Consider the following 23,777-nt stretch of genomic DNA (forward strand, 5'->3'; position numbering starts at 1 on the left):
AAGAGACGGGTGGACAAACAAAAACCAACAAATTCTGGCAAAATGCAAGCATTGATTATGCAAGAATGGACTGCTATCAGTCAGGATTTGGTCCAAAAGTTGACTGAGAGCATGCCAGGGAGAATTACAGAGGTCTTGAAGAAGAAGGGGCAACCCTCAAATATTGACTTGTTGCATTAACTCATTCTAACTGTCAATATAACCTATTGGTACTCATAATATGATTGCAATTATATTTCTGTATGTGATATAAACATCAGACAAACACTAATAAAAACCAGAGGCCAGCAGATCATGTGAAAATATAATTTTGGTGTCATTCTCAATACTTTTGGCCATGACTGTATATGAATGTTTCCCATCTTCCCCGGACTGTAATCTTCCATCACGTTAGGTTTCATGTCTGAACAGAAAAAAGGCTTCTCCACTGTGTGAGTTCAGGTTTGGTTAAGCACCAGAGATTTCCGGCTAAAACATTTCCCACATTCTGAACAGGAAAAAGGCTTCTCCCCTGTGTGAGTTCTCTGATATTTGGTTAAACTTGATTTCTCAGTAAAACATTTTCCACTTTCTGAACAGGAAAATGGCTTCTTCTGTGTGCGACTTCTCTGGTGATTAACAAAATTTGATTTCTGGTTAAAAAAAATTCCCACACTTGAAATAAAAAAAATCTATTCTCTGCTGTGTGAATGTTTTGATGTTTAAGAAAAGACTTTTCGAGGGAAAAACTATTTCCATATTCTGAACATGAAAATGATTTCTTTGCTTTAGGAGCAATTTGTTTTTTAATGCTTATTTTGTGACTTTGATTTTCCTTAGTAGTCGGTAATGAATCAGAAGACAGGACCTGTTTCAAATGATCAGATGACAGATCTTTGCTGTGAAGGGATGATGGTATATCTGGAGTAATGTCATTCACTTCAATTGTATCTTGTGTGATCTCAAAATCATCTGATTTAAAAATTGAAGATGTCAGCTGTTCCTCTGATCTCCTGGTACAGTCATCTGCCAAGAATAAAACCAATTATTATTTATGAATAACACATCCTTAAAATTTATAATGTTGAATATTTCTACTTAAACTCTCCGTAAAAATGTACTTTACGTAAAAGTATCATTATCTACCAAGAAAACATCACAGAAAAAATCAGCCTTACCAACACCAAATCAGATAACAAATGCATTAGCATTTTAGTGTTGGTTGGGTGTACTGGGGTGTCTGTCCATGTGGGGTGCACTTATATAGTGCTGGGCAGCCTTCCTGATGTAATAGTATGGGCATCATCAGTATCCTAAGTCAGACACTGTGCATCAAACCTACCTGTGTGACTGGCGTCCTATTCAAGCTTCATCTGTGTGCATCTTTAATACTAGGCAACCATCCTCTCCATGAATTGGTATGATTTTGAGTGGTTGCTCCATCAGTATTTTGCACCTGCGCTGCCCCCACCTTTATCATGGGTGTCTGCGGCATCCTGCTAGTGCATTTGTTATATGATTTGTGTTGGTAAGGCTGTATCTTTTTCTGTGATTTTTTTAAAATTTTGCCTTATGTTAGCCATCATTATTCACCAAGACAATAACAGTTCACAGTCTAATAGAAAACCTCATAGGATGAACCAGTGGATCGTAGTGTTCAACTGTTTGTTCATTCTGCCTCCAAATATGGAATAAAAAGCCACCAAGCAATGTTATGTAGGCAAAAATAATATCAATAAAAACTTCTACTTATCTCACAAAAACCAAGTCCCCACTCAGGTCCATCATCTGTCAGTGGAAAAACAGAAGTTTCCACATCATTAGTGGTTCAAAGGCTTTTGAAAAGCAACATGGCTTCCATAAACCAATCCAGCAATATCCGCTCTCCCAAAGTCAGATCTCCCCCTCGCTTCTGAGCCTTGCAGTGTGCTCAAAACACACTCAGCAACCATGTATTTGACATTACTATAGTGAGAAGAACCCACTTAATTTACGGTGTGTGTCTCCTGGAGCACAATCTGGACACTATGTGTTGGGTAATGAAATTATATATTTGTAATTTTCACTCTCCAACATCCACTGTGTGCTAATTTCCAGAAAGTGACTGTGGAGTCAAAATAGTCACTACTCCTATAGATTATATCACTGAGGGTTATAATTTCCAAAATGGAGTCACTTTATGGGGATTTCTACTGCTCTGGTTTTCTGCAATTTGGTCACATTAGGGCTTCTGTAAATGGTGGGTCCCATCTCCTCTGGGATCTGCTCCTGCGACGTCTGCTTCTCTCACCTCCTTATTCATCCTGCAGGCGGCATTGGTGATGGAGGAGACGATAGAACCAGAAGCTCTGGGCAGCGCAGGCTCTGTCCAGCCACTAAGATTAGGGTTGCTGGGACCTGTAGTACCATCCAGTCTGGCAGTGTGGGTGTGTGTGCTGTCCAGCTGGAGTAATCTGCTCCCTGCTTCAGCCAACTGGAAAGCACCGCACCCTACTAAAGCTGGAAGCATATTGCTGGAAGCTGCCAGATACAGCCTTGTTCTCCTCTGGTTCAGTCCTATGTGCTCAGCTAACGGCTTTTCTCTGACCTCCATGTTCTGACCCGGCTATCTGACTATTCTTCTTGCCATCTCACACCACAGAACATTAGGTAACACTGTGGCCCAAGCTTAGGGGGTCTCTGTCTAAGTCCAAATACATGAAGAGGGGTTAAAGGATGATGAGCAAGGCAAACCCTGTGATCTGGAAAATGGAGTAGATAGCGCCAAGCCTGTTTGTGGTAGCCATCTTTTGAGCTGCCAGGTGACAACGAACAGTGTCCCCAATACATTGTGTCTGCAAACTATCCCAGCAAAATCTGCATTCAAATAGCTAAATGCCGCTCCTTCCCTTTTTAACCTGCCATGTGCCCAGACAGTAGTGTACAACCATATATAGGGGATTGTCGGATTCAAGAGAAGTTAGAATATTATTTGTAAGGTCCATTTGTTTCCTATAATCCTTTGTGAAGAATTCAAAAGTTATCTATAATATAATCGGCTAAGAGTCCCTCTGTCCGAAGCCTCGATAGACTGCGCATGTGTGACGCGCAGTCTGGCTCCAGACAGAAGCAGGCATCCAGCCGTTACAGGTAAGAGGAGGTGTATGGCGCCGGAGATCGCGGTATGTGTAGACACTGAACGCATACTGCGATCTCCGGCGCCATACTTGCATACTTACCTGACCAGGAGGAGCGTTGCGCCTCTAATCTGGCCGGAGACAGGGGGCGGAGTGAGGCGTCGGATCGGCGCGTGCACATAGCGCTATCCTTCGCCATTTTACTGAAGACACATTTACAGTGTGTCTTCAGCAAAATGACGCCACTCTCCTCCCCCGGCCTACGGCAGAACAGGACGCTGCAGCGCTGGAGTACAGAGAAGAAAGGTGAGTATAACTGTTTATTTTTTTTGTTTGTGTGTACAGTGCGGAAGGGATGAGGGGGCCACACATATCAGGATTGTGGGGTGAGGGGACCATGCATATACCAGGATTGTGGGGTGAGGGGACCATGCATATACCAGGATTGTGGAGTGAGGGGTACCACGTATACCAGGATTGGGGGTGAGGGGAGCCACGCATACTGGGATTGGGGGTGAGGGGAGCCACGCATACTGGGAATGGGGGTGAGGGGAGCCAAACATACCGGGACTGGGGGTGAGGGGAGCCACGCATACCGGGACTGGGGGTGAGGGGAGCCATGCATACCGCGATTGGGGATGAGGGGGGCCACGCATAACGCGATTGGGGATGAGGGGAGCCATGCATACCGCGATTGGGGATGAGGGGAGCCACGCATACCGCAATTGGGGATGAGGGGAGCCATGCATACCGCAATTGGGGATGAGGGGAGCCACGCATACCGCGATTAGGGATGAGGGGAGCCACGCATACCGCGATTGGGGGGGGCCACGCATACCGCGATTGGGGGTGAGGGGGGCCACGCATACCGCGATTGGGGATGAGGGGGGCCACGCATACCGCGATTGGGGATGAGGGGAGCCAAGCATACCGCGATTGGGGATATGGGGAGCCACGCATACCGCGATTGGGGATGAGGGATGGGGTACCACGCATACCTGGATTGGGGATGAGGGTGCCATGCATACCAGGATAAGATGGTGGGGGCAGCACAAATACCAGGAGGGGGGCAGCAAATACCACACATACCAGCATGGGAGACCATATACCAATAAAAATGCTCACCACCCGGGCGTAGAACGAGTTCAGTAGCTAGTCACCATATAAAGTGGCACACGTCAGATTTGAAAAATGGGCCCAGATAGGAACACAAAACTGGCTGCAGGAAGGGGTGAAATCAGACTATTTTGGGCACTAACTACTATAGTCAAAACTGTGAGTATAGACCATAACACATCTACTGAAATGATCAAACTCAACAGTCTCCATCAGTAAGTAGTGAGTAACTAGTGGTGAAACCTCTCTGGGGTAATTAGAGTATGGGGCTCGGTGGCTCTTGGCAATCTAAACTATCGTAAGGGACAATATTTTCTGTCAGATGAGTTTCAAGAAATATTGACATTTAAAGAGAACTTTTTATAATAGTGAAGAGATGAGGAGTCTTAAATTTAGCTTAAAGATACACCGGGTCACATGTGTAATGTTTTTTTTTGTGTAGTTTATCACAATTTGGTTTGAAATTAGTCGGTTTTAAAAGAAATTGAAAAGTCAGGATAAAGGGAAACTCTGTTGTTATTGTACAGAAATTCACACTTGGCCTCACTGCACATTTAATGTTGTCGATCATAAAAGTGAAGTTTGGCCAGAAAGACTGGACCTGGTCTTGTAGGGACCATATGAGCACATTCAGCAAAACAGAAGGGAGAAAGGTAGATTCATCCAATAAGATATCAGGGTTCTAGGAAGCCAACAGCATCATTACCCTCCACTTTCTCTTACAGGCCCATCATAATATTTTTTAAGTGATTTTCTGGCTTTGTGGTTTACAGATCTGGGCAGGTAACGTCTCCTAATCACAGTGAGTAGGTGGATCCTCCAGGTTGTAAGTTCTATGGAAAAGGGTTTCAATGCCCAAAATCATTTGAACAGTTTTGGGTGGAAGAGAATGTTGTGGTCTAGAGGCAAAATGGTGATCATGTGATTGTGATACGGCCGGACTACACCACCGATAAAGCAGCCACAGCCGGTGACTGAGAAGAATCTGTAACTTCTCTGCATTTAGTGGTCACTACTCACCTGGGTAGTCACATGTAGGAATCTCCTCTTTACACCACTCATCACCCCTCACATATGCCTCTATAGTATTAATATGGGTGAGATCTTCACCCTGAAACAAATATTGTAAAAGTCACAGACAGATGGAGAAGTCACATCTATGATCAGCTCTAATCCTGTCATCTCCACCGTTCTCATTACACAAATAGAAAACACATAATACTGGTGGATAAAACAAGACTTGAACACAAGACCTTCACAGCCGTCTACACATCATAGGGGAGATCTCATGACACCTTCTCTCCATCTACCTGATGATCCTGAGGAACATTGGGATCTTCTTGTTTACAGTCCTGTGGAAGAAAAGAATGGGGACATCTGTCTGGTGTTGTCCTCTTACTGGATAGCTCTGGAAGAAACACATACAAGGACGGAATTTATTCTTTACATACAGATAATTATAGGCCGTGTGTATTTAGTCCTGTCTATTACCTGATGATGTGAGGAGCTGAGGAACCTCCATCATGACGTCTTTGTACAAATCTTTGTGTCCTTCTAAATACTCCCACTCCTCCATGGAGAAATAGACAGTGACATCCTGACATCTTATAGGAACCTGACACATACAATGATACAGTCATCCCCCCGATCCTTTCATAGCATTACTGTATAAAGTCCCAGCATTCGAAGCAGTGTCACCTCTCCAGTCAGCAGCTCAATCATCTCGTAGGTGAGTTCTACGATCTTCTGGTCATTGATATCCTCATGTATCAGGGGGTGAGGTGGAGCCCCTGTGATTGGGCTCAGGGGTCTTTCCCATCCCTCAGACACAGGGTCCTGACAGCGCTCACTAGAGGTCTTCACTAATATGTAATCCTGGTTATGGAAAGACATATAAATAAATCTCACTTCAGACATTTCCAGAGTCCCCACCTCTCCAGTTCTGTCCATCTGTTATTCCCATAGATAAAATTGATGTAATGTGGCGTCATCAGAATCTCTCACCTCTCCAGTAAGACGGAAGAGGATCTCTAGGGTGAGGTGTAATATCCTCTCTGCCATCTTGTCTCTATCCATATCCATCTTTGATGGGTCCATAAGGAAAATTCTCTTAAATAGAAGATCTTCACTGAGAGGATCTGATATTGTGTAATAATACAATTACTGGAGATAATAAGGGGAAACATATGAGGAGATTTATTATTTTACAGTATTTCGTTTTCTGCTTTACATCTAGTAATAAAACCTATATATTTTAGGCCACAGACAACAAGCAGTTTCTTCCTTGGAGTCTGTAGCTGAATACGTTTCTCAAAGACTCATCTTCCATAAAGCTAATTCTCGTCTCATTTACCGACACTGCAATCGGCATTAGCAATACTGCAGGAGATATTCATTACACGTGACATGAGAAATAACTACTTCATGAGGAGGACGACGTCATCTTCATCTTCTACTACGGCTCTACAAACATATTTAGCCAGAGTTCTTCACTGACTACATCTCCACCGGTCGTCTATATGAATGTTTCCCGTCTTCCCCGGACTGTAATCTTCTATCACGTTAGTTCTCATGTCTGATTCACACACAGAAGTTTGAGGCTTTGATACATGGTAAGTTTTTTAATATTAAGCAGAGTAGGACTATCCAGAATGGGTTCATTTTACCATGGTGGGATAGCTTTCATGCTATTTTTGATCAAAAACAGTGTTACTAGGAACCCTATTTTATTTAAATGCACGTTTGGTTTTTATTTATTTACAGCAGGGTTTATGATCATTTTTCTTCTTATAGTTTTTTTCTCATTTATGGCCATAGTAAACAAGCATTTATGTGCTGCATGGATACCAACTTAAACCAAGCTCAAATTCTGTGTTTTTTTAACGGGCACCATAGTGGCCCTGTGGGCTGCTGCTATGGATGATACACCCCTAACTATCCAACTATCATATGGTAAAAATCTCATAGGTCCTGTATTTATTAGTATCTGCACGAAGAATGGGGCTAAGTGAGTATTTATTAAAGGGAATCCACTCCCCAAGGCCAGCAAGCATCAGAATCTTCACTGAATAAAAAGCCATTTCTCAGCAAACAGACCTCTAATATGAGGCATAAAGGTATGTATAGATTCACATTTCTATCACCTGTATGCCAATATTAGAGGTCAGATAAGTTCCAGGGGGTGACAGATTCCCTTTCATCAGCCGTGGGGGAATCATAAAACCAGATATGTATCAAAGTATTCTAAGTTGGTTAATGGTTGTGTAGTCAATGGGAGGCATGTGTCACAGAGATGGCTGGTCTGTGTGATGTAACCCGGAGTGTTTCTCTAGGGCAGATAAGCACTAAGAGGATCGTTTGGTGCATCTGGGAGCCGGGTTACGGGTAGCTAGGAGAGAATGGACGTGTCCAGCTACCCCCCACATACCACACCTCTGGGTGTGGTTAACAGCCTATAAAATGGAGGCTGTTGTTTGGCACATGGTCTGTGTGTTTGGAGGGAGAAGGCCTCCTGTGTATGTTTGTCTTCAGACCAAGCCAGGACACTGGACGCTACCCCAGCTTGTGTGCCACACAGGCCTGGCTGAGCAGAGACCTGCTAAAGACATTTACTTTGTTTGCCTGATCTAAAGGCTATTTTCTTTTCTGTTTGGCTTCTGGGTTTATGAAGCAATAAACCCACATGAACTTTTAAAGGAACATGCCTCCTGTTTTCCTCCTGTCACACCCAAGTGAGTAAAACCTCCACAATTAGTGTTAGACTTGCGGGTAGCATTACCAGCAGAGACGTGTGACTGCTACAGGATGGACTGCATGCCCTGGGTGAAGTCTGTCGCAAGCCAGCAAGCATCGCCAGACGAAATGGAGGACCTGCTGAAACACCTGGTCCAGTCGCAGCAGCATCAACAGGAGACCAACAGGCTGTAGTTACAGCAGATCCAGCAGCACTAGCAGAAACAACGTCAGCAGATGCAGCTTCTGGCAACCGCCATCCAGGACAGGATGAGCGCTCCAACCCCAGGTCCGACTGAGGACTCCCATGTCCGGAAGGCGGTATGATGGGCTTTGCAGAAAATGACCCCGGGGGATGACGTTGAGACCTTCCTGATGGTGTTTCAAAGGGTGGCGAGAGGGAGAAATTTCCACAAGAGCAGTGGGCAGAGGTATTGTCGCCATACTTGACTTGGAGAGCCCCAGAAGTACGCCTAGTAGGCGTACTATGATTTAGCTTTGCAGGATGCCAAAGAGTATGGCAAGCTAAAAAGTGAGATTCTCGCACGCTTGGGGTTGACAATGACTATCAGGGCACAGTGGGTTCGTATCACCAGAACAAACCACCTCTGTCCCAAATGTTTGACCTGCTGCACCTGGTCCACAAGTGGCTGCAGCCAGAGTCCTCAATGCCTGCGCAGATGGTAGAGTGGGTGGTGATGGACCGGTTTGTGCACTCCCTGCCGAGGCCCATACAGCCTTGGGTTGCCCAGGGTGATCCCCGGTATGCGGATTAACTGGTCGGACTGATCGAGAGATACCAGGGGGTTGAAGGTTCCTTGGGAAGGCAGCCCACTACATGCTGGAGTTCCCAACATGGGGTGCAGGCCCAAAAGGTGGTGGGACTTCCAAGGTCCAAATGGACGAGGGAGGTGGTGCCCAAGGTCCATACAGGTGATGTTGTTTGCTGGCGGTGCCACGGCCCAGGCCATATAGCCGCTCGTCATCCCCTGACCCTTGAGCCGATGGACTGCAGCATAGGACAATGTTGTTCATATTATGCTTATCCGGCCTGCAGGGTGAACTGTCCACCCAGCGAGGGGCCACAAGCATGTCACATGAAGGTGAACAGATGGGAAGTAACGGCACTGCTAGACTCCGGGAGCCTGGTGACCCCCTCCAAATTATCCCGGGGAAAAAAGTCGGCGTTCAGCGCATTCATGGTGATGCTAAAGACTACCCTACGGGCCAGAGTGGACATTGAAATGGCCCACGGTACAGAGTCCCACGAGGTCGGCGTCGTTCAGGACTTGTTGCACCCTATTATTATAGGCTGGGACTTTTGCTTGTTTTGGGATCTGTGGAGGAAGGGTTCTGAGTTCGCTGGCTCAGATAAGAAAAAAATTAACCCTAATGAGATATCACCACACCCAGAGTCAGACAGGTTTCCTTTTTGTGTCCTTGTGGGGGATGAGGAGGTAGTGCCCCCTGAGTCTGCAATTCCAGAGTTAGGGGTGACCAGCGAGAATTTTGGGTCAGCCCAACATAGGGACCTAACTCTGAAGGAAGCCTTTAATAATGTCACTATTATAAATGGGGTTGCACAGGAGTCAGGGACTGACACAAGGTTTCCCCATTTTATGATGAGTAAGGAGTTGTTGTACCGGGTCAAGAAAGTGAGGGAGGAGAGTGTGGAGCAGTTTATAGTGCCGGGCCCCTTTAGACGGAAGGTGTTGGACATGGCCCGTTCACATGTCTTGGGGGGACATCTGGGAGTGGTTAAAACGCAGGAACGGATCGTGCAAAGGTTCTATTGGTGAACACTGGACATAATTTCAAAAAACATCACAGTAAAAGATAATACCTTACCCACACCAGGTCAGATTGCCAATGCACTGCAGGATGCAGCAAGCCTGCATCATAAAGGCAGGGCCAGCACATGTGCAAAATACTGAAGCAGACAGCCACTCACTAACCTACCAAATTCATGGAGGGGGTGACTGTGTAGTATTATACATGCACACCGATGGAGTCTGCATAGGGCGGGTGCACAGTGCAAAAAAGATTAAAAATAGTGTATAAGATAAATACACCACATGATAAATACCCCACCAGGCCTCTTTAGTGTTGGCTGGGTGAATTGGGGCATATGTCTTGTGTGCTTGCATGTATATAGTGCTTGGCAGCCCGTCTGATCTAAGGCTATGTGCCCACGATGCAGAAATGCTCAGGATTTTTTCCTGAGCGTTTCTGCATCTCCCTTGCAGAAAAAAATGCATGCGGATTGTACATGTCTTTTTCCTGCCAGGGACATGCGGAAGTGAAGCGTTCTTCACTTGCGTTTCCGCATGCGGGTTGACAAGCGCTTTCCAAGCAATTTTAGCATCACTTGGAAAGTGCTTGTCAACTTGGTCACACTATATAAATCCATGCAACCAGCATGGATTTATATAGTGTGACCTGAGAGAATGTAAAAAAATAAATCTATACTTACCCTCCGATGGCCTGCGCTGTCTTGCCTCGCTCGGTCCCGGCCGCCGGCAGTGGTAGACTGAAGGACCTGCCAACGTCAGCGTCGTGTGACCCGTCACATGACTCTGACATCAGAGCAGGTCCTTCATTCCATCGCTAAGTGCCGGGAAGCAAGGAGGAGTGCACTGCGGGCCGCCAGAAGGTAAGTATATATTTATTTTTTATTTTATTCTTCTTTTTTTACAGCTTTTTTAATGGTACCTGGGTGTGGAGGAGAGTCTCCTGTCCTCCACAACTGGGTACCATCCGCACATTAGAACGTGCCAATTACGCAAGTATAGATGCAGTCTTTCGGAATTGGCGCGTACTAATGCAAGTCAATTGCAGCGAAAACGCAGCGCTTCCGCAAAATAATTGGTAGTGCTGCGTTTTTTCCGCAATGATAATCCGCACCGGAAATTAAATTTGCGGATTATCATTGGGGAACATTGCTGCCCTTCTACATGCAAAAACGCTGCGGAAAAGCATTAAAAACGCATCGTGGGCACACAGCCTAATAGTATGGGCGTCATCAATAGGCTGCAAGCCAGACAATGTGCATCACACATATCTGTGTGACTGGCGCCCTATGCAGACTCCATCGGTGTGCATGTATAATACTACACAGCCACTCCCTCCATGAAATGGTAGGTTAGTGAGTGGCTGTCTGCATCAGTATTTGGCACATGTGCTGGCCCTGCCTTTATCATTGAGGCTTGCTGCATCCTGCAGTGCATTGGTAATCTGACCTGGTGTTGGTAAGGCATTATCTTTTAGGCTATGTGCCCACGATGCAGAAATGCTCTGGATTTTTTCCTGAGCGTTTCTGCATCTCCTTGGCAGAAAAAACGCATGCGGATTGTACGGAAGTGAAGCGTTCTTCACAAGCATTTCCGCATGCGGGTTGTCAAGCGCTTTCCAAGCGATTTTAACATCACTTGGAAAGTGCTTGACAACTTGGTCACACTATATAAATCCATGCAACCGGCATGGATTTATATAGTGTGACCGAAAGAATGGTAAAAAATAAATATATACTTACCTTCTGATGGCCCCCGGTGTCTTTATCCGATGCGTCCTGGCTTGCCGGCAGCTCGCGGTAGACTAAAGGACCTGCCATCATCAGCGGTCGCGTGACCCCTCACATGACTAATTGACGTCATGGCAGGTCCTTTTCAGACCATCGTGAGCTGCCAGCAAGCCAAGACGCATCGCTAAGGACACCGGGGGCCATCAGAAGGTAAGTATAATGTATATTTTTTATTTTATTCTTTTTTTTACAGGTTCTATGGTACCCGGGTCCGGAGGAGAGTCTCCTCTTCTCCAAACCCGGGTACCATCCGCACATTGAAACGCATGGATTCCGCATCTGCAGATGCAATGATGCGGATTCCATGCGTTCCAATGTAAGTCAATGGCGGCGAACATGCCGCGCTTCCGCAAAATAATTGGAAGTGCTGCGGATTTTTCCGCAATGATAATCCGCAGCGGAAATTTCCGCAGCATGTGCACAGCACATGGGATTATCATTGGGGAACATGACAGACCTTCTACCAAGCGTTTAAGCGTTTCTGCAGCGGAATTGCCGCTGCGGAAAAGCTTAAAAAACGCATAGTGGGCATACAGCCTTACTGTGATGTTTTTTGAAATTATGTCCAATGTTCACCATTTTTAATGTTTAGTGTTAGGACTCGCAAGTATGAGGACCCTTGACGTTTGGGTTGCGAGCTTCTGTACTTTGGCCAAAATATCGACCAACACCTCATGTGGTGTATTTATCTTCTACACTATTTTTCATCTTTTTTGCACATTTTTTTGCAGGATGAGGCCAGGCCTCTTTAGTGTTGGCTGGGGGAATTGGGGCGTCTGTCTTGTGGGGGTGCACGTATATAGTGCTGGGCAGCCCGCCTGATCTAATAGTATGGGTGTCATCAACAAGCTGCAAGCCAGAAACTGTGCACCACACTTATCTGTGTGACTGGCGCCCTATGCAGACTCCATCGGTGTGCATGTATAATACTAGACAGCCACCCCCCTCCATGAATTGGTAGGTTAGTGAGTGGCTGTCTGCATCAGTATTTTGCACATGTGCTGGCCCCGCCTTTATCATGGAGGCTTGCTGCATCTGGTGTTGGTAAGGCATTATCTTTTACAAAGGTTCTATTGGCCCAGATGTCACCGGGAAATATTTAAGTATTGCAGGTCTTGCACTACGTGCCAGTTAACCGACCCCACCTCTCACTTTTGAAGTCCCCTCGTGCCATTGCCCATTATTGAAGTGCCGTTCGAGAGAATTGCTATGGACTTGGTCAGTCCCCTGGTTGAATCTGCTTGTGGGCATCAATTTATATTGGTTATCCTGGACTATGCCACACGCTATCCTGAAGTGATTCCACTGAGAAACTCCTCCGCAAAGAATAAATCCCGTGAGTTGGTCCACGTTTTTTCCCCCCAACAGGCTTACCAAAGGGAGATACTCACTGACCAGGGAATTCCCTCTATGAGTAAGGTGATGAGGGAGTTATGCAAAGCCCTCCAAATCTCCCAACTGAGGACTTCAGTATACCATCCTCAGACGGATAGCCTAGTCGAAAGGTTTAACAAGACTCTGAAGAGTATACTGAGGAAGGACATAGAAAGGGATAGTAGAGACTGGGACTGTCTCCTACCATATCTGTTGTTCTCCAACCGAAAGGTTTCACAGGCCTCTAGAGGGTTCTCGCCATTCGAACTTCTGTATGGCCGACATTCGCAGGGTCTTCTGGATGTCACAAAGGAAATCTGGGAAGCCGAATTCACGCCCCATAGGAGCGTCATCGAGCATGGTTGCTCTGATGCAGGAGAGGATTGTGAAGGTGATGCCCATTGTAAAAGAACATCTCCTCCAGGCACAAGAAGCTCATGCCAGAGTCTACAACCAGTCAGCCAGAGTGAGGCACTTCAATCCGGGAGACCGGAGTCCTCATGCTAATTACTACGGTGGAAAGTAAGTTCTTGGCCATGTGGCAAGGGTGGAAAAAGTGGGTGAAGCGAACTACAAGGTTCATCAACCGGGACGACGTAAGCTGTACCAGATATACCACATCAACCTCATCAAGCAAGACAGAGAGGCTGTGGAAGCTCCATGCTTGCTGGGCAAGCTAGAAGGTGACGTTGGAGGAGTCGCAATAGCGGAAATGCTAACGAAGGCCAAGAAACAGCAGTGTTGGGAGTTGATGCAGAAGAATAGGGATCTGTTCTCGGAATTGTAGGGCTGCACAAGGGTCATAGAACACAAGGTTCTGACGAAGCCACATGTGCGGGTGAACTTGAAGCCCTATCAGATACCTGAGGCCCGACAAGAGTTGATATCCAAAGAGGTAGCTTGTATGCTGAAGCTCAGTGTCATTGAAGAATCCAAGAGCAGTTGGTCGAGCCCGATTGTCTTGGTCCCAAATCCCAATGGTGAGTGGAGATTTTGCAACGACTATCGGAAGTTGAATGAGGTTTCCAAATTTGATGCATATCACATGCCACGCGTCGTCGAGCTGATCAAGAGGCTTGGGCCAGCAAGGCACATAACCACCTTGGATCTGACGGAGGGATATTGGCAGACCCCCATGGCACAGGTAGCCAAAGAGAAGACTGCGTTTTCTACGCTGGACGGATGCTTCCAGTATGCCCGTATGCCGTTTGGACTGCAGGGGGCCCCTGCAAAATTCCAGAGAGCTATGGATTGCATCCTTGCATCCCATAAGCAATATGCTGCAACATACCTGAACAATATTATTATCTTCAGTCCAGACTGGGAGAGTCATCTGGAAAAGATTCAGGCTGTGTTTGATGCTCTGAGGAAGGTGGGGTTTTCAATAAACTCAAAGAAATGTGGCATGGGGAAATAAGAAGCCAAGTACTTCGGATATGTAATGGGTAGAGTCAAGATAAAACCCCAAAATATTAAAGTAGAAGCAATCCAAAATTGGCTGAGACCGGTGTCGAAAAAGCAAGTCAGAGCCTTCCTGGGAATCGTGGGATACTACAGGAAAATTCATCCCAAACTTCGCCATGATGGCCGCACCCCTGACTGACCTCCTTAAAGGGACAAAATCAGCCAAGGCCAAGTGGACAGCAGAGGCGGAGACGTCCTTTCAAAAGATGAAACTGGCTCTGTGTAGGCAACCGGTCCTGGTTGCCCCGGACTTCAAGAAAGAGTTTATACTCCAGACAGATGCCTCAGATGTCGTGTTAGCAGCAGTCCTTTCCCAGGAGATACACGGGGAGGAGCACCCTGTCCTCTACCTGAGTAGAAAGCTGTTCTCCTGCGAGAAAAATTATTCGGTCATAGAGAAGGAACGCTCGGCTATAAAGTGTGCGGTGGACTCCTTACCGTACTGTTATTTCGAAAATTTAGATTATTATCCGACTATGCTCCACTCAGATGGATGAGGGAAAAAAGTGAAAAAATGCCAGAGTCACCCTCGGGTTTTTAGCCCTACAGGACTCCTACTTCCCTGTAGAACATAGAGCAGGGAAGCTACATGGTAATGCCGATGCTCTCTCGAGAATCCCCTGTCTGGTAGTAAACGGTGTCAACCCCACAGGTTTAGGCGGGGGGGGTATGTAAGGTGGCTAATGGTCGCGTAGTCCATGGGAGGTATGTGTCACAGAGATGGCTGGTCTGTGTGATGTAACCCGGAGTGTTTCTCTAGAGCACATAAGCACTAAGAAGATCGTTTGGTGCACCTGGGAGCCGGGTTACGGGTAGCTAGGAGAGAATGGGCGGGTCCAGCTACCCACATACCTCATCTCTGGGTGTGGTTAACAGCCTATAAAATGAAGTCTGTTGTTTGGCACATAGTCTGTGTGTTTGGAGGTAGAAGGCCTACTGTGTATGTTTGTCTTCAGACCAAGCCAAGACACTGGACGCTACCCCAGCTTGTGTGCCACACAAGCCTGGCTGAGTAGAGACCTGCTAAGGACATTTACTTTGTTTGCCTGATCTAAAGGCTATTTGCTTTTCTGTTTGGCTTCTGGGTTTATGAAGTAATAAACCCATATGAAATTTAAGAACATGCCTCCTGTTTTCCTCCTATTGTACCCCAGTGAGTAAATCCCCTACAATATGTATAAAGGAAAGGGTATGGTACTCAGAGAATGTTTCAATAATTCGCCTCAATGCATTTTCCCAACAGGTTCATTAGGAGGCTTGATACAGGGATGATAATTCATGATGTTCAACATAGCGTGCCTAATAGCCAGGTGTCCATGTTTAAATATCCCACTTCATCCAAAACCCCTCCCAGACTATGAGGCTCATTCCCATTCCTAGAGGTGAATTGTCACAGGATATACAGAATAGAGTCTGTCTACAATAATATACTGCACCTACGCTACTTCTCATGAGCTAGAGGTTCGATAATGTCCATCACCTAGTGTGCATGTCCGGAAGTGACGTGCTTTATGCTGAAACACCAGATAAATTGATTGCCGCCGTGAAACTCGTACCTGTGACTGCGCATGCCCGTAGTCATCATTCCATCTAGGATCATTGTCCACAAATGTGCATGCCCATATGTCTGCGTTCCACACCGGAGTGCATATGGTATTGGATTGCATTCCACCAACAGAAAAATCCTCTGAGATCAGTATCATGGGAGACTAAAAACAAGTATTGCACATTTTTCCATCATGCAATCGGCATGTGGATCTACTTTATCACTACAAAATATATGGGATGGTGGCCCACAGTATACTCCTAAATGGTCATATTTGACCCCTATTGCATAATTAGAGATACACAAGGAACACCACACTTGTTAGTTACTAAATAGTATAATTGGGATATAACTGATAAGAAATAATTCTGATATAGAAGCTCAGATCTCTTGATGAAGTAAAACAATATGTGAACCTCGTTCACAGGGAACTGAGTAGCAATGGGTAGAGTATAAAATCCTAAAATGTAATCCAGAATGGGGCTGTATTCATACAAAACAGGCATAGGAAATTTGCTCATTCAGTCCCTTAGGGCCTAGTGAATCCAGTCTGGAAATACATTCACTTTCTTTTTTGAGGATACATCTATTAAGATCACCACCTCTCACATTGGGTTTAACCACCTCAATGATGCAAAAGGAGATGTCTCTTGTTTCACCTCAATGTGCACTGTTCATGTGTCTCACTAATGGGGTGTCCCAATGTCACGCCAGGTGTGAGTGCAACACAGAGGAGAAAGGGAAAGGGAGCCCAGACACTATGGAAAAGGGGGAAGAGGTGACCTCCTAATCTGGACTAGCATCACCCTGTCTCCCCCTAACGTCTCTATACAGCCTCCGCAGCTGTCGCCCATCACATGCCTCGCCCAACTATCCCTGTCGTAAGGCTATAGCTGGGGGTGGAAGGAGATGAGCACTAGTCAACCTCCGCTAGCACTCTAAAGACAAAAGGGAAAGACAACACAGGGGAATTAAAACTTTGCTTTAGAAGAAACTCCAACAGGGCACACGGCCTCAAGACTCCAAAGAGGACGTGATACTGCTTCAGCCAAGTTCCAAGTAGAAATGAGTATACCCGGCGACGCCAACATAGACACACCAGGTATATATACACCCAGACTAAATGGAGGTAGAATCTGGGTCCTAAACACAGCCTCTCATCTAGGCAGCTGTCTGCATTGCCAAACGTGGAGATCTCCTGCAAACCCCTGCAGGGCGACTGTCTGTCACCTCTGACACACCCGTGACACCCAACCATGGCGTATTTCGCCCAAATGCTCCCCCCCCCCCCCCCCCGACACTCCTCTTAGACTGCCTCTTGGTCGTGCTTACATAACCTAGGAGGTAGGTGCATGTGGCCACATATACAAGTATACAAGGTTTTACAGTTGGAATAATCCCTCTGGAAAGAGGTTTCACCTGTAGAGGAACTCGAGAAAGATTTACATGGTCTCATCCAATTACATGTACAACTTTCTACACATCTAAAGAAACCAGATTCTTCTATCCAGCCATGTCCCCTTGGGTGCAGTTTTTTTTAGAAACTATGCACTAAACGGTCCCTAATTGACTAACCCTTTCTGAAAGTTATTGTGGGAGCAGATCACAAAGCACCCTCAGGTCCAGGTCAGCCACAAGTACATCCTAGTGTTTTCTGAGGATATTAAAGATATGGTCACAAGTTCCTATTACTTGTGTTATCCCATATTTTTCTTGGCGTCTTGGTTAGGTATGTAGAAGTGTCTCTCTCTCCTGTTTTTCAGCAAACAATCGTGCGGAATCCAAAATGTACTTTGGATACCTTTTTCCCTGAATCTGGTGTTCATGTCTATTGCCTGTATATTAATATCTGTGACATTAGAGCAGTTTCTTCTCAACTGTAAAACATTGGCCCTTGGATATTTTTTTTTTTTTAGTAGGATGCAGTGGTGGCTATCCCACTTTAATAGTTTATGGTAGATGAGTGTCCCTAGGGTCCAAACCAGGGCTGTGGAGTCGGAGTCGGTGCCCATTTTGGTGGATTCGGTATAAAATGGACCCACTCCGACGCCTAAAATATATAATAAATTGGGTACAGTAGTTCAATGCAGTTTGTGAGGAATATTTTTTCATAAGAATTTGGGAAAGTTATGAAATGTCCTAGAATCATAGAATGGTAGAGTTGGAAGGGACCTCCTGGGTCATCTGGTCCAACCCCCTGCTCAAAGCAGGATTCACTAAATCATCATCTCAGACAGATGTCTGTCCAGCCTCTGTTTGAAGACGTCCATTGAAGGGGAACTCACCACCTCTCGTGGCAGCCTGTTCCACTCATTAATCACCCTAACTGTCAAAAAGTTTTTTCTAATATCTAATCTGTGTCTCCTCCCATTTAGTTTCATCCCATTGCTTCTAGTCTTTCCTTGTGCAAATGAGAATAAAGATGATCCTTCTACAATGTGACAGCCCTTGACATATTTGTAGACAGCTATTAAGTCTCCTCTCAGTCTTCTTTTTTGCAAGCTAAACATTCCCAAATCCTGCAACCGTTCCTCATAGGACATGGTTTGCAGACCAGTCACCATTCTGGTCGCTCTTCTCTGAACTTGCTCCAGTTTGTCTATGTCTTTTTTAAAATGTGGTGCCCAAAACTGTACACAGTATTCCAGATGAGGTCTGACCAAAGAGGAGTAAAGACCGATAATGACTTCACGTGATCTAGACTGTATGCTTCTGTTAATACATCCCAGAATTGTATTTGCCTTTTTTGCTGCTGCATCACACTGTTGACTCATGTTCAGTCTATGATCTATTAGTATACCTAAGTCTTTTTCACATGTACTGTTGCTTAGCTCTATTCCTCCCATTCTGTATATGCTTTTTTCATTTTTATTGCCCAGATGTAGTACTTTGCATTTTTCCCTGTTAAAAAACATTCTGGTTGCTGCCCACTGCTCCAGTTTATTTAGGTCTTTTTGAATCCTCTCTCTCTCTTCTGTAGTATTAGCTATCCCTCCTAGCTTTGTGTCATCAGCAAATTTAATCAGTTTACCCTCAATTCCTTGATCTAAATCATTGATAAAGATGTTGAACAATACAGGTCCCAGGACAGAGCCCTGTGGTACCCCACTTGAGACATTCATCCAGCTGGATGTGAAGCCATTTACAACCACCCTTTGAGTCCGATCACTAAGCCAGTTATGAATCCACCTAACAGTTGCCTGGTCCATTGCATACTTGGTCATTTTTTCAATAAGGATGGTGTGAGATACTTTGTCAAATGCTTTGCTGAAGTCAAGATATACTATATCTACAGCATTTCCCTGATCCACCCAGTCAGTGATTCTGTCATAGAAGGAAATTAAGTTAGTCTGACATGACTTGTTAGTTACAAACCCATGCTGACTCTGGTTAATCACTTCATTCTTATCCATGTACTTACATACATGTTGTTTAATAATTTGTTCAAAGATCTTTCCTGGTATAGAAGTCAGACTCACCGGCCTATAGTTCCCTGGGTCCACCTTCTTCCCCTTTTTGAAGATAGGAACAACATTTGCTCTTCTCCAGTCTTCTGGGACTTCTCCTGTTCTCCAAGAATTTTCAAAGATTATGGAGAGTGGTTCTAAAATTTCTTCTACGATCTCCTTCAGTACTCTGGGGTGTAATTCATCTGGACCTGGAGACTTGAACTCATTTATGTTAGCTAAATATTCCCTCACAATCTCTCTGTTTACAGATAACTTGGATTCTTCTATTCCTTTAAAAGGACAGTGAAGATCAGTTGATGTTACATTTTCTTTCTGAGAGAAAACAGATGCAAAATAGGAATTAAAAAGTTCGGCCTTCTCAACATCCTCTCTTACCATTTCTCCATTTTCATCCTGTAAAAATCCTATAAATGTCTTGCCTATTCCTGATCTAAGAGTCTAGACTTTTAGCTGAGAAAAGCCTTAGTTACTTACCGGTAACGGGATTTTTCGGAGCCCATGACAGCACCACGAGAGAGAGGATCCGCCCATCAAGGACAGGAAACCTACAGGTTAAAAAGGGCGGCACCTCTCTCTCGCCTCAGTTTAGTTAACAGAGCATGAGAGGACCGCCAAGGTTAGTTACAATAAACACATCATTACATTAAGTACATTACTTTCACCAACTTCTCCCAAAGGTGCACAAAACAAAGGAAAGCCAACTCTACGGGAGTGCAAAACACCAGTGAAGGGAGGGAATATACGGGTGCTGTCATGGGCTCCGAAAAATCCCGTTACCGGTAAGTAACTAAGGCTTTATTCGTTCTCCCATGACAGCACCACGAGAGAATTACAGAGACGAAAGGAAATTAGGGAGGGATCACCGCTTGAAGCACCCTTCTCCCAAAGGTGAGATCAGCAGAGACACCCAGGTCCAATCTATAATGCCTATAAAAGGTAGAAGGAGAAGACCAAGTGGCAGCCTTACATATCTCTTCGATGGAAAGCCCCGTTTTCTCCGCCCAGGAGGCTGCTATCGCTCTGGTGGAATGAGCTCTCAACCCCTCCGGAACCTCCTTATTCCCTGAGGAGTAGGCGAGGGATATGGCCTCTCTAATCCATCTTGCAATCGTAGACTTTGAGGCCTTACAACCCTTTCTAGCCCCCTGATGGCATATAAATAGGGAATTATCCTTCCTAAAACTGCGTGAAATCTGTAGGTATTTGAGTACGCACCTCCTCACGTCTAAAGTGTGTAGCCTCTCCTCTTTTTGATTTTTGGGGGGAAAGCAAAAGGTTGGGAGAACTACCTCCTGAGTTCTATGGAACCGAGTGACTACTTTTGGAAGAAAGGTTGGGTCAGGTTTTAATACAATCCTATCATCCAGAATCTGAGTAAATGGCGGACATATGGAAAGAGCCTGTATGTCACTCACTCTTCTGGCTGAAGTCAGGGCCACTAACAGGGCTGTTTTTAGGAGAATAATTTTTGGGGAGGCTAAATCTAGGGGCTCGAAGGGAGGATTAGTTAAGGCCTCTAGGACCAAATTCAAATCCCAGGGAGAGGATTTTGCTTTGATAATGGGTCTACACCTAAAGGAAGCTTTTATAAATCGTGCTATCCAATAATTAGCTGCAATATCGGAAGAAAACAAAGCTCCCAAAGCCGACACCTGTACTTTTAAGGTACTAGTGGTAAGCCCCAATTCTAAGCCCCGCTGCAGAAACTCTAGTATTTTCCCAATAGGGGGCCCCTCCTCTGATTTAAATTCAGTAAATGATAAAAACTTCCTCCAGGTCCTAGCATAAATGCGGGTGGTAACGGGTTTTCTGCTAGACAAGAGAGTATTTACTACATTTGCGGGGAATCCCTTGTTGGTTAACAGCACCCTCTCAAATTCCACGCCGTCAAATGGAGACTCGAGGCTGGAGTAAGGGAAACCGGACCCTGTGTGAGAAGGTCTGGAATCTCCGGAAGGATCCAGGGATCTGATATGGATATTTTTCGGAGACAAGGGAACCACGGTCTTTTGGGCCAAAAGGGGCATATGAGTATTACTCTGGCCCTGTCTGCCCTGATCTTCCTTATAACTGCTGGAAGCAGGATCATGGGAGGAAATGCATATGTCAGAGGGAATTTCCAGGGAACCATAAAGGCCTCCACTGTCAGGGGTTCTTCTCTGGGGTCTAGGGAACAGAATGTTGTCACCTTCCGGTTGCATTTCGTCGCAAATAAGTCCACTGTCGGAAGACCCCACATTGCCACAATTCTGGAGAAGATTTGAGGATTCAAGGACCATTCTCCCTCTTTTATGGAAATATGGCTTAGGAAATCCGCTGTGACGTTTTCTTTCCCTTTTAGATGAATAGCCGAAAGGGAGAGACAATGATATTCAGCCTTCTGAAAAAGTCTGTCCGCTACCCTCATTAAGTCTCTTGAGCGGGTTCCCCCTTGGTGATTTATATAAGCTACCGAGACTTGATTGTCCGAGAGTATACGGACATGCTGGCCCTGTAAGGAACTTGTTGAACGCATAATCCACCGCCAAAAGCTCCTTAACATTTGATGACAACTGTATCTCACTCCTTGACCAGGTCCCCTGAACTAAGTTCCCATTGAAGTGAGCTCCCCAACCTGCAGCACTCGCATCTGTAGTTAAGACTGCCATCGGCTTACACTCCCAGGGGACCCCCCTAGAAAGATTATCGTGTCATAACCACCAATGAAGGGAATGTATGGCCCGAGGACACAGGGTAAACTCACGGTCTAAATGTCCTTCTAGGACTGAGTTGTTATACAATACATCCCACTGAAGAGCCCTTGAATGAAATTGTGACCAACGAACTGTGGAAAAACTCGAGGTTAAGGTCTCTAATAACGACATGGCTTTACGGAGTGACATAGAGGGTTTATCCATACACTGTCTTACCAAACCCTGGATTCTTGTGATTTTTTCTTCAGATAAATAACATAACCGTTTTTTAGAATCTAACATGACCCCCAGATACTGCTGAGCTTTGAGTGGAGTTAATCTAGATTTTTCCAAATTTAGAAACCACCCCAAGCCCTCCAAGACAGACATGGTCACCCGAAGGTGGGCCTCGCATTGAACAACAGAGTTTCCCACTATCAGGAGATCATCTAGGTAAGGGATTATTAGAATGTCTCTTTCTCTTATATGGGCCATAACCTCTGCCATTAATTTGGTGAAAATTCGCGGGGCTATTGCTAACCCAAAGGGAAGTGCAGTGTACTGAAAGTGTTTAACCACCCCCTTAATTTCAATGGCCAGCCTCAGGTATTTCTGATAGTAACTATGAATGGGAATATGGTAATGCGCATCCTTGAGATCGAGAACTACCATATAACAGTGGGGAAAAAGCAACTTTATTACTGTTTTCAAGGATTCCATTTTGAAAGTGTCTACTTTAAGGAAGCTATTTAAGGATTTTAGATTTATAATTGTCCTGAAACTCCCATCCGGTTTTGGGACCAAGAAGAGCGGGGAGTAGAATCCGAGACCCTTTTCTGAATCCGGAACCTCAATCAGGACGTTTTTCCTTATTAAGACTTGAATTTCCGATACGAGGGCAGTCTGGCGTTCTGGGGAGGAACTAGAGGGAACAATCATGAATCTCTTGTGAGGAAAAGCTTGAAATTGAAATTTTAGACCATATTTAATCAGGCTCAAAATCCAATTACTATGAGAAATCTGTTCCCAAGCTGGGGAAAATAATGACAATCTCCCTCCCACCTGGGCTGATTGTGCATTCCCTGGCTTCTGCTGATTTTTTGGAGATGAACCAAAGAGAAGGCCTCTACCTTTTCGACCTCTTTCTTCGGACTTGTCCGCTTCCCTGAAGAATCTTCTTCGGATGAATTTTCTTTTCCGAAACGATCTCTTAAAGGAGGGTAGAGGTACTGATGGAAAACACTTCTTAGGATCTCCGGCCTTCTCCAATAATTCGTCCATAGTCTGGCCAAAGAGATATTCCCCTTCGCAAGGGATTGCACACAGCCTGGACTTTGTCTGTACATCCCCAAGCCAGCATTTAATCCATAGCGCTCGTCGAGCCGCATTTGACAGAGCTGATGACTTTGCTGCGAATCTGACTAAGTCCGCAGACGCATCAGCAAGAAAGGCCGCTGCACCCTGAATCAGTGGAAGGGAAGAAATAATCTCCTTCCTAGAGACACCATCCCTTAGCTGACTGTTTAACTGTTCCAGCCAAACCATCAGGGCTCTAGATGTGCAGGTGGCTGCTACTGCTGGTCTCAGTGCTCCTGCAGCTGTCTCCCATGCACCTTTTAAGAAGGTACCGGCTCGTCTGTCCAGGGGGTCTTTTAATGCTCCCATGTCATCAAACGGGAGGGAAGTCTTTTTTGCCGCTTTAGCGACAGCAACGTCCAGCTTTGGTGC

The 23,777-nt window shown here is 45.4% G+C and overlaps 1 protein-coding gene across 1 annotated transcript in view; it reads right to left on the bottom strand.

Moving 5' to 3' along the window:
- LOC141230945 (uncharacterized) overlaps positions 1 to 23,777 on the bottom strand; it is a 41,492-nt gene that overhangs the window by 12,234 nt on the left and 5,481 nt on the right. The window contains exons 2-8 of the mRNA XM_073667638.1: positions 19,387 to 19,689; positions 6,216 to 6,374; positions 5,910 to 6,086; positions 5,703 to 5,826; positions 5,522 to 5,619; positions 5,232 to 5,322; positions 848 to 1,005 (exon numbers count right to left, since the gene is read on the bottom strand). Coding sequence (XP_073523739.1) covers positions 848 to 1,005; positions 5,232 to 5,322; positions 5,522 to 5,619; positions 5,703 to 5,826; positions 5,910 to 6,086; positions 6,216 to 6,308 — 741 coding nt within the window. The 5' untranslated portion in view covers positions 6,309 to 6,374; positions 19,387 to 19,689. The remainder of the gene's footprint in view (positions 1 to 847; positions 1,006 to 5,231; positions 5,323 to 5,521; positions 5,620 to 5,702; positions 5,827 to 5,909; positions 6,087 to 6,215; positions 6,375 to 19,386; positions 19,690 to 23,777) is intronic.

The sequence above is a fragment of the Phyllobates terribilis genome, unplaced genomic scaffold (assembly GCF_046119375.1).
Source record: "Phyllobates terribilis strain yellow unplaced genomic scaffold, ASM4611937v1 Scaffold_500__1_contigs__length_1315687, whole genome shotgun sequence".
In the NCBI taxonomy this organism is placed as follows: Eukaryota; Metazoa; Chordata; class Amphibia; order Anura; family Dendrobatidae; genus Phyllobates; species Phyllobates terribilis.